The sequence below is a fragment of the Neltuma alba genome, unplaced genomic scaffold (assembly GCF_004799145.2).
Source record: "Neltuma alba isolate B1F8T4 unplaced genomic scaffold, ASM479914v2 tig00010322_pilon, whole genome shotgun sequence".
In the NCBI taxonomy this organism is placed as follows: Eukaryota; Viridiplantae; Streptophyta; class Magnoliopsida; order Fabales; family Fabaceae; genus Neltuma; species Neltuma alba.
The window spans coordinates 206,797-217,955 of NW_021635234.1; the positions used below are offsets into that span (position 1 = coordinate 206,797).

The 11,159-nt window shown below is 29.8% G+C and overlaps 1 protein-coding gene across 1 annotated transcript; it reads right to left on the reverse strand.

The window, feature by feature from the left end:
* Window positions 1-1,153: 1,153 nt before the first annotated feature.
* LOC114755687 (2-isopropylmalate synthase 2, chloroplastic-like) lies at window positions 1,154-10,441 on the reverse strand. The gene is made up of 9 exons (XM_028944552.1): window positions 9,933-10,441; window positions 8,744-8,957; window positions 7,499-7,579; window positions 6,020-6,112; window positions 5,833-5,919; window positions 4,473-4,573; window positions 3,439-3,472; window positions 3,262-3,336; window positions 1,154-1,216 (listed from the first exon to the last, which is right to left on the reverse strand). The coding sequence occupies exons 1-9, from the start codon at window positions 10,439-10,441 to the stop codon at window positions 1,154-1,156; spliced, it is 1,257 nt and encodes a 418-aa protein (XP_028800385.1).
* Window positions 10,442-11,159: the final 718 nt, after the last annotated feature.

The window sequence follows — 11,159 nt, forward strand, 5'->3', positions numbered from 1 at the left end:
ATTATTGTTTCAAATCCCCGTCCATAAGAAAAATAATATTTTGGTGGCTTCCTTGCACATATATATAATTAAAGCAAGACCAACAAAAATATGAATTTAATATAAAGTAATTTCCAAATTTTTCACAAGTCAAAACTTGGCGTTTTTTTTTAATTTTCAAGAAATTTAGATAAAATCACTTAAAATATTATTTAAATCAAAATTCACATTTCTAGGTCATAAAAAAATTTTTTTTTTACAAATTTAGTCTAATTTGAAATGATTCGTGCAAATTTATTTCCAACTATTTGAGGCCTCTTGATAATTCAAATAATTAATTTTGATTAATTCTCTTAATTAAGCCAAAATTCTGAAAATTAAATAAATTTCGCTTGGAATGTTTCCCTCATTTGTACCACACTTGAGCCTCAAATACTGTCCAGAATAGTTCTATACTTTTTTGTGAATTTCTTGGATTTGTTTTGAAACTGTAGGCATATTTTTCAAAAATATTCTTCCAGGCTTGAAACTTTTAAACGTTGCGCTTCTGCGTCAACCTGGATGCAACCTCATACCTTATCTCATTTGTACTCATACTATTTCATTTGACATATAACTAATCTTTATTTTCACATTTAGCCTTTATTTTAAAAAGTCAGATATAACATTTTATGGTTGTTATATGTACTCTTGCTCCGCAAGAAAGGTTTGAATCTCCCTTTTAGTGTGAAAGATCTCATTAATAGTTAGTTTATAAGTACTTTTGTGATCAAATTCGTCTTAATTTTGTCGATTTTTTATGATTCAACTTATCTAAATTTTCTTATAGTAAGATGTTGCAAATGTCAATTTTGCATGTAGTATATTTTGTATCTCTTACGTAAAATTAGATCAGTGACGTCAACTTCCTTGTAGTTGATATGTTTCCTCTACGTCTATACTGTTTAAATAAATAAATTTTTCTAATATTGGACTCTTTACGTCCTTAACCATAAATCACAATATATAGTAATGACATAACTCATGCAAAAACACAATAGTAATTGTGTTTTTTCAAATGACAACCACCATCCCTTTTTAGGTCATAAATATGTAGAAACAACAAGCCGCACCCACACAAACACAAAAGCAAATTCATTGCAAAATCGCCATAAATATTTGATTTGATGGTTCTCTAATGCTTTGTCTGAGAAACTCCATTCGATACCAATGCCTTGAGGTCAGCATCGGAAACTCTCTGAGGACAGAAGACATTAGGGTCATCATGCGATAATTGGAAGAAAAATGTTTTTCAACAAAGTGAAAAAGAGAGCATGCATAAATAGATAAGCTAGGAGCTATCAAGGAAAATAATTGTAAGTTTTAGGTACATTGTGTTGGCATAGTAAGGAAGGAAAAGAGGGAGAGAGGTGTGAGTCCTAAATATGACTTTAGGTGAAGTAAGTAGGAAAATAGACAGAGGGGCCTTCTCAAATGCAAGTTTCACTAATTTGTGGCCCATAATTGCACATAACACATTCTCACTTTACCTAAACTCACCTGAAGACTATCTCTAGTCCTTAATTTTTGATCTAATTTGTACAATCTAGATCTTATATTTAAGGACTAGAGTAGTAAAATACTAGCATCTCACCTCTTCTCCTTGCCTTACCATCCCCTCAAATGACAAGAGAATTTGTAAATAATCATAACTGTATGAAACTATACTGGGTTGCTGCAAGTAATTACAAGTTCATCCAGCCTATATAAGATTATCTCTCTTACATGAGGCATTAACTTTATTTATCAATTATAGCGAAAGATAATCATATAGAACAAAACAACTAGGAATGCGACCCTTGCGAGCATATTTTTTATCATACTTTAATGTTGCAGTGGAAATATTTATTAGATTTCATAGTTACACATGCAAATGGTGACATAATATGTGACGAGCAATGAGACTTCGAGAAATTAAGATGTAGGGGTGTGAATAGGTTAGACTGGTGGTAAATAATCCATATTTTCATAGCATTATTTGGAATGAGTTTCTTAATAATTTGGAAGTTACTTTGGTGTGTTTGGTTCAGAGTGAAAGAGAGGGAGTGGGATGGGTGATGGATTTTAGTGAACCTTTGTTTGGGTCAGGGGAGAAGGGAATGGGAACTAGTAATATGCTGACAATTTTACCACTATCATATTTAACTTGTTTTCTCTTTTTATTCTTTTGCGTTGATTTAGTATTAGAATAAATAGTTATATTATATATAATTCATTAATTCCTTATTTTAAGAATGTCAACACTTGCAACTTATTGATCATATCTTTTCATTAAGAACCTATATACCAATATTATAATTATATATTTGATTTTATCAGATAATAAAATTCATTTTATTATAGGAGAGTGGAGATAAGACATATTTTATAATATTAAGGGTAGTTTGGGATTTTTATAATATGATAATGGAAAATTAGTTAATAAATATTTTCTCTCTTAATTATCTTCATTGAAAAACCCATTTTAGGTGGGCATGGTAGGAGAGGGCCATATCCTCCAGAAATTCCAACCAACCACTACTTAAAAGGTTGAAGTGTTGAAGGTTTAACAAAATGGCTGTTGGGAAAAAATAAAGTTGGTTACTTATATAAGTGTTTTTGAGTATGATTTCAGAACTAATTGAGTATATTATATGAACTTAATAAAGTATGGAAAAAATGGAGTTTTCGAAGCATAAGAAGCTAGAAAATGACTTAATAAGAGTAGGAAATAAGCATTTGTATTGCAGAGTGCTGTGGTTGAAATGATGAGAAGGTTCAATATGAATGCAAAAGTTGGTTTCACTCATGTATGTTAATGTTTATTTATATAAGTGCTTGTCTTGTGAGATATTTTAATAAGTTGAAGGGTTTCTTTTGCTAATGTCATCCCTTTGTAATTGCAGTTTTCTAAACAATTGCTGTGAAAAGTGAAATTTATCACCAAATATTTATAAAAAATTGCCATTGCCTTTTTTATGGCATTTTTAATTTCTTCAAAACCAACGTGAATTATTGTCGTTTAAAAGTTTCTTTTTGTAGTGGTGTCATGAATTATCGGAAAAATTATAACTTTAATGGGTTCAATGTAAATTTAATGAATATGCTTATACTTCTTATTAGACTGCTAAACAAAATGTTTCATACATTGAAAATCAATGTGTTCCTTCTTAATTAATTAAGCAATAACTTCTTTTGCATTAATTCTTATACTCGCAGGTTTAATTCAAAGCACCCTTAGATGCATGAGTAGCTATTATTTACCTTTTTTCGCTCAGCCAATGCTTTAAAACTCCAAAACATGGCATCAATTTGCTCATCTTCAAGCTCGTAACCCATCTGAAATAATAGAGAATAAAACTCTAGTGACACTATATTTATGATAATAGAACACACGCACACAAACACACAAAATATGCAACTACATAGACCCATCCAGACCTCTTCAAGTCGCTTTCTCAAGCCATGACGTCCACTGCGTCAAAAGAAGCGTAAGTGTATGCTAAGAGAAGATAATTAAAAACAAAAATTCACCTTTTTGCCTTTTACCTTTATATAACAATTAAGTTTGATCTCTCAATTTTATAAAGTATGTTTTCAGTCCTTTAACCCTAACACTATTAGTTTCAAATACTCCTCCCATCCTAAATATAAGACTAATTTTGTAGTTTAATTTATATTAGGACCGGAGGAGTAATACATTTTTATATCAATAATTGTTATTTTAAAAACTAAACTTAATATATGAATATTTGTGAATATTTTATCAGCAATTAAAATTTCAGATGGCATTTTTGGTTGATGGAACTACTAGGATTATAAGATTTAAAAGGCCCTTTTATAAAATTAAAGAACAAAATGAAACCTTATATATATATATATATATATATATATCATATTAGGGTAAACGTCTAGGTTGGACAAAGGAAATGAAACAAATATTAACAAAATCATGAAACAATTAATTCAATATTCTCCTGTCTAGTCATGGAATGTGTCACATATATTGGAAGAATGTAAATTCATAAAATGATAAGGGCAGATGCAAAATTCAGTTAGCAGGAAGGTCAAGATTAAAAAGAAATACATTGTCAATTTAACCATTTATTAAGGAGAATATTTAAGTCAAGTTTTTTTCATATCAACTATGTCAAATTCTCTAATTACATATAAATTGATATAATGACCAAAAAAAATTGAAAGATACAAATAAATTAAAATGTCAGACGGTAGATTGAATCTGAGACAGATTTTTTTCAGGAAAAAAAACCTAAAAAATTATCATAGAACAAATATAGAACATGATTAAAAAAGAATATAATGGCAGGAGAGAAGAAAATGTATAAAAATAAATAAACTCTAGGCATTTCAAACTTATTTTTTCAAAAAAAAATCAAAAGAAATTAGAAAATTAATTTTGAATTATTCAAGTAAGATATGAAGATAGCAGGAAACTGAAATTTATAAAAGCCCACCTAAGCTTCCCCAATACAATTCCATCTTCGTCGGCTCTTTCAAACCCAACATCCTCGGGACATATGATTTCATATGTACCTTTATATTTTAGCATTCCATCCTACAAAAACACAAAACTAAGATCTGACATATAATGGTTATAAATATGATAATCTAAATTTATTTATTTTAGGTAGAAAAATAATAATTAAATAGAATAAATTATAATCATTAAGTTTACCAGTTAGGCTGATTAGTTGGAAGAAAATGACTTATACTACAAACTAAAGAAGTGCGTAAATTAATTGCATAATGTCTATATATAAAGTGGGTACGTGCGTCTGTATGAAAGAATAATCTACATACAATTAATGTTTAAATTAATTGCATGAGGGGTCAAAAAGTACCCCAAAAAAATCGCTACAAACTTGCAAGAAAGGAATGCAGTTAACATGAGCAACGTGAATTTGTTGTTCTTTCTTACATTGGAACTTATCATTATATGCCGCATTGATGACTTATGAATAACTGAGTTGTTATGAATTTTATATTCCATAACGAAGGGTTAAAAACAATGTCATGAATCCCTTGAAAAAAGCAATGAGAAATGAAAGCCGCTTATGTTTTTAGGGCTTTGTATATTATATATTATAAAAACCAAATGTTTATAAAAGCACAAAAAAGTCAAGCCTAAATAACAAAAAAAAAAAAAAAAGGAAAGGCACAAAAATCGACAAACAACACAGCAAAGCCCATCGCACCAAAACTAGAGACAAAGTAATAGAGAGGCAAAGAGCAAACAAACACCATGACAAACCCTAACCCTAAGCTTGATTCAATTAAGAGACAAGGGATGGGATTTAAAGTCTATGAAGTTGGGTTGTGTGTGATTGGCAATTCAGTATTATTTAAAAAGCTAGATGTATTCCTATTAATTTAGTTCATCGATGTAGGATATAAAATCTATTGGGAGCCTCATTTATAGAAATTTTGTGTACATATTTCATTAGCAAGATTTAAATTTTATAAAATAATATGATTTTTCAACCAAAAAAAAGATCTTACTGTCAATCCCTTTTATTGTGCAAGAGAAAATATATAATTAATTCAAAATCTTCATAATGTGTAAATTAGGGTGAAATAATAATCCTACATCTAAATCAACATATATTAGCAAAACAATACATATCATTTTTTCAAACTACATTAACAGCGATGTTTTAATTAAACCCTTTAATTAATCTATTATCTCACAGCTCACAGGACATTATATGTCATGGAATTTATCTATACGTAATTAAATATTTCCGAAAATTAACTTCGCGTAATTAAAATTAACCCTAATGGTCAGTTGCAACTTGCAAGATATTTTAGACCAACCTGGTGAATCCCACTTTCGTGAGAAAACGCATTAGCCCCTACAAGTGCCTTGTTTGGCTGTACATGCAACCCAGTATACTCTTCAACCTGTCGAAAATTATTATGAAAATAAACACAGCATATTATATAAACATCACTAAAAGGAAAAAAACATAAAATTAAAATACTATATTTTTAAATATCAAACCATTTTGCTTGTGGTAAATATTTGTCGAGTATTGATCCTTGAATAGAGTCCGCCAAGCACATGATACGCTCCACATTTCAAGATCATTACAACCTTAAGAGAAAAAGAAATAAATTGGGCAAATTTGCACTTAATTAAAGGAAAGTATTGATTTTTTTTTTTGAAAAATATGTATAGTTTTCAAGAATGAAAAAATAATTTTGTCTGATGTCATTAAATTCAAGACAGATCCAATTAATTTACTCGAGCTTTCATTATTGTCAAACGGCCAAAATTGTGCCCCTTGTTACTTATTCTTGACCTGGAATTGAATTTCAACAAGATATTGGAATTTTGTGCTTTATCAAAGTCTAAAAGGACAATTCTGATTTATTTAAAGAAAAAGTATAAAGGGACAAAGTAGTGAAACTATTATTAAGTATTCTTGGATATTATTCTGATGCTGATCTATAGCATACAATATGATTGAGGAGAAATAGAAAATTTCTACCAACCATATACAGTTGTGCAATGCACAGATTTTACTTGGACAATTTAAAATAAACATACGTATTTACTCAAAAGTTTTATTTATTTGTCTTAGATTAAAAAAGAGCATATATAGAATGAAATTATTTTCTAACATATAAATTTTTTTAAAAAATGATTAGATATAACAAAATAACATAAATATATAAATTTAAATGCCTAAAATCTTTTCCAACAAATCATCAGCTCAACAATACACTCGGCAATTCTTCTTTTTCAATTTTTAAAACTCCCCTAATTTTCTTTCAACTGAAATCTAACTACATCTGAACTCTTCTGAAGCATGTCAGTCAATTTCATATTGTAGTACTTGTTGTGTGAATGTGAATTCGTCTATATATGTAACTAAGAAAAAAATACAAGACTTTTTAGTGCAGACATCCGAAAAAATGAAGTTAATGGACGAAGAATCCATCCCAATAACTCCTAATAACTTTTTCCAACTTTGTTGTATGTAATCCATCTTCAAATAATTCAGAAAAATTCGTCCAGCATTTCAAATCACATACTCCCTCTGATTCTAAATTTTGTCCTAGCTAGTATATAAAACTTCAATTTCAACTTACTTTGTCTTTCAAACATACAACTTTTTTGTTTCTAAACTTTCCTTATTGATTGCACATATATTAAGGAGTTTTCTATTAAAGGGAAAGTTTCCAACATAAATAATTAAAATTAAAGGAAAACTAAACCTCTTTTTTTTTTAAAAAAAATAACTATCTAAACTATTTTTTAATTTTAATCTCTGTAAATTAGTCATTTAACTTTTATATTTGGAACTAGCAGGAATAGAATATACAAGATGAAAAAAAATGAAAGGAAAACTAAACCCCATTTTTTAAAAAATAACTATCTAAACTATTTTTTAATTTTAATCTCTATAAATTAGTCATTTAACTTTTATATTTGGAACTAGCGGGAATAGAATAAACAAGATGAAGATTTATTCACCTCTTCTAAGGATGCATTACCAGCCCTTTCACCAATCCCATTAATTGTTACTTCCAATTGCCTTGCGCCACCACATGCACCCTGAAAACAACCAGCATTAGATAATATTAAGTGAAATTTTAATTTGTTCCATGAGAGAATATACATACTTACATACATACATACATACATACATACATATATATATATATATATATATATATAAGTGACGTAAATATATTCACGTCCTTTGAAATAAATTAGATTGTGCGGTGAGGAGAAAGAAAGAGATATGAGTCATACCTTCACTACAACATTCTTTGCCCATATAACACAGCAGTTACTTTGCTATAAATGTTGCCTAAGATATGAATAGGCAACAGTTTTCTAATCACATGACTACATGATGACTTTAGATTCTGGCATCTTTCTTAATGTGAGTTTTGGAGTCAAAATGTAATTTTTTTAGCTAATACAAAGCAAAGAAAGAAATTAAACTACTCTTCTAGTCTTAATGTAGGAGGAAGTAGTGGAGGGGTTTATTTTAGATCTAAATATAAGACTCCAATTCTTTTTGCCCTCTAAATTTATAATTTGTTTTTTAAGAATCTCTGTTGGTTGCACTTATTAAAAGGGTTGGACCATACCATGGTAATAAAGAATTAAAGCACAAACAATAAAGATTATTATGGTAGAAAATTTTAAAGCCAATTACTTAACATTTATCATATTAATGGATTCTACTATAATATAAAAGGAAAGGAATTGGTTGATCTCTCTATCAATAAAAGAACTAAACTTATTATCTCAAGAGCTAACTATATATGGTAGGAAAGAATAAAACTACACATAAAAGGCATACCATTGTTATTTACAAATTGAAATGGCTAAAAAAGTATTCAAAAAACAAACCAACATGTATTTTTTTGTTTTTATAAATAACTAACTTAGTTAATTTTTTTAATGTATGTATTGATTAGTTATCTAAGTAATAACCAACCTCTCTCTTTCTCTCTCCTCGTACTTTTTATAAGAGTTCATATTCGATGCTCATCTTGATGTGATCTTCGCCATTTATGATTTCTCACATTTGTCAACTTTCGGTCACATGAACAATCAATATTGCATCTCGCCATATAAATCCGTGTCGTTTAATTACTATATAAATATTTGTCAACATCATGCTAAGGTCCAAATGTGAATCCCCTTTATTACTTAATTATATTTAGCTTTCTTATACATGAATACGTGTATCCATATATATACCTCTATGGTATTAGCAGTGGCGAGGCCAAGATCATTGTGGCAATGGGAAGCAATAATGGCATTTTGAATTCCAGGAGTATTGGCTTTGATGGCAGCAATTAATTTGCCATATTCACTTGGCATACTTATTCCCACTGTGTCTGCTACGATCACCGTCGTTGCTCCTGCCTTTATTACTTCTCCGAATATTTCATAAAGAAACTCCCTCTTCGACCTGCTCACATAAATTTAATACCAATGAACAATAAGATTACACACACACACACACACACAGACATGTAATTTTCTGGTCCTGTGTATATAAGGCGGAGAGATATAGTTTTCTGTCCTATTTATTTACGAGTCACTCTATTAAATTTTTAAAATGAATGTATTATTCTATTATTCATTTATTATTGTATAGATTGTTTTTTGTTTAAAAGTGTAGACATTAAATAGGAATAACGTTATAAAATTGTTAAATTTTAAGGTAGAATTAATGAGGTTTAAGATTTTTTTTTTTGAGTTCTGGCAAGACATATTTGAAATGAGTGATAAGAGGAGTATATACACACACACATCTAATAATAATTCCTCTTTATTATACATGACTTTTTTTTTAATAAAAATTATATATGATCTGAAGGCGCTGGTGATTAAATATGATGGAAAGAAACGAAGCTTGAAAAAGACCAAAAGACAAACGGAAAATGACGTTTTAAAGACTCGCAGGACTAATGCCAAATTTCTGCTGCAGAAATTTAAATTTGAAAAATCCCAATAAATAGCCAAGAGTCAAAAAATTATCATTATATTTTAATTTATTGTTACCACTCAACTTTTCGAATATTATAATGAGGAATATGATTCTCACTTACCCTTGCATTAAGTTCGATGAAAATAAAGTTTTAATTTATAATATTCATATGTTTAATAAATATCGTTATATTTATCCAAAAAATAATATCGTTATTTAACAAAAACAATTATAGCAAGCTGTATTTTTTATAACTATGATACATAGGAAAATATCTATAATTAATGTCTTTTTCAAGTTCTAACTCTTACGAAAATATTCCAAATTTAACAACTTTCTTCAGATTTTATTCAGAGTAATTGAAAACAAATTTTTAAAATGAATTTTATTTCTTGACATTGATTAGTTTTTACGGATTCTTAATTCAAGAAAACAAAAGAAGGAAGAAAAAACCTGGCAGCATCTTCTGCACAAAACCCTACATCTTCACAGCCTAAACTCCGAGCAAACTCTACCATTCTCCGGCCAGTCTCAATGACTTCTTCCTTCGTCTTTTTCAACTTATACTTCATATGAATCCCACTGGTCGCTATGAACGTCTGAATCCTCGGCCTCTTCGCATACTTCACAGCCTCCCATGCACTCCTAATATCATTCTCGGTACACCTGCAAGCCGCGGATATCGCCGGCACGTACCCGTCGTCAGCGACGGCGTTGCCAACCTCTTGAGCTATGATCTTCACGGCATGGAAGTCATCTTTTGAAGAGGCAGGGAATCCGGCATCGATGACGTCAACACCAAGCTTTGCGAGCTGCCGTGCTATCTCGAGCTTCTGCTTCGAGTTCAGGGAAGCTCCGGCGGATTGCTCACCGTCGCGGAGGGTGGTGTCAAGTATTCTAACGTACAAGGGGTCAGGAATGCGGTTGGGAATGTATGGAGTGGGGGAGAGAAAGGAATTCATTTTAGGTGGAAGAAAATGTGGCTTGAGCAATAATGGAGGATCTTGGAGCCAAAGGTGGAAATGGAAACTTATATATATATATATATATATATATATGACTTTCTTGAATCTTGTAGAAGCTTTAATTTTTATATAACTTTGAATTGTTTATATATCTATTTAAGTTTTTTTTTTGTTTAAAAAAGTTGATATTAAACTCTCTTAAATTTGTAAGGTTAAAATATGTTTTTATTGCGCGCTCAATGTTTTCTAAATTGGATTAGTCATTTGATCATTTGATTGGGCGAAAATGCATGCTGAATCACGAGTCAACAGTTTATCATATCAAAGCCCCAATAGTCTTTTCATCTTTTGATTAATATGCTCATGTCTCTTGCACATTGGGTAATAAATAAAATAGAATGATTTTTCATATAGCCCAAAACGTAAAAAATTGTGCATAACTAAAAATTTGAAAGGACCTCCCCATAAGTTTGTTTTAACTCAAGTGTAGATGGAATCCTCTAATTTTAACCAAGGGTGCGTTTGGTTTAACTCTACTGTGGGTGTGCAATAATAATCTTTATCGCATAACCATGAGCAGCATGTTTGGTTGGACCTATTGACGATAAAAACGATTGCACTGGTTAAAAAAAAAAATTGCATATTTTTTAGTAGTATCTATTCCTATGAGAACCTTTATGATTAATGCTCATTGTACATATGCAATCTTTTATAA

Excerpts from the sequence above, each read along its gene's own strand:
- LOC114755687 (XM_028944552.1), bottom strand. The coding sequence starts at position 10,441 with ATGAATTCCTTTCTCTCCCCCACTCCATACATTCCCAACCGCATTCCT. Across the intron at positions 7,580-8,743 it reads CCACTGCTAATACCATAGAG|GGTGCATGTGGTGGCGCAAG; the intron begins GTATATATATGG and ends GGTTGTTTTCAG. Across the intron at positions 3,337-3,438 it reads TGAGAAAGCGACTTGAAGAG|ATGGGTTACGAGCTTGAAGA; the intron begins GTCTGGATGGGT and ends CTATTATTTCAG.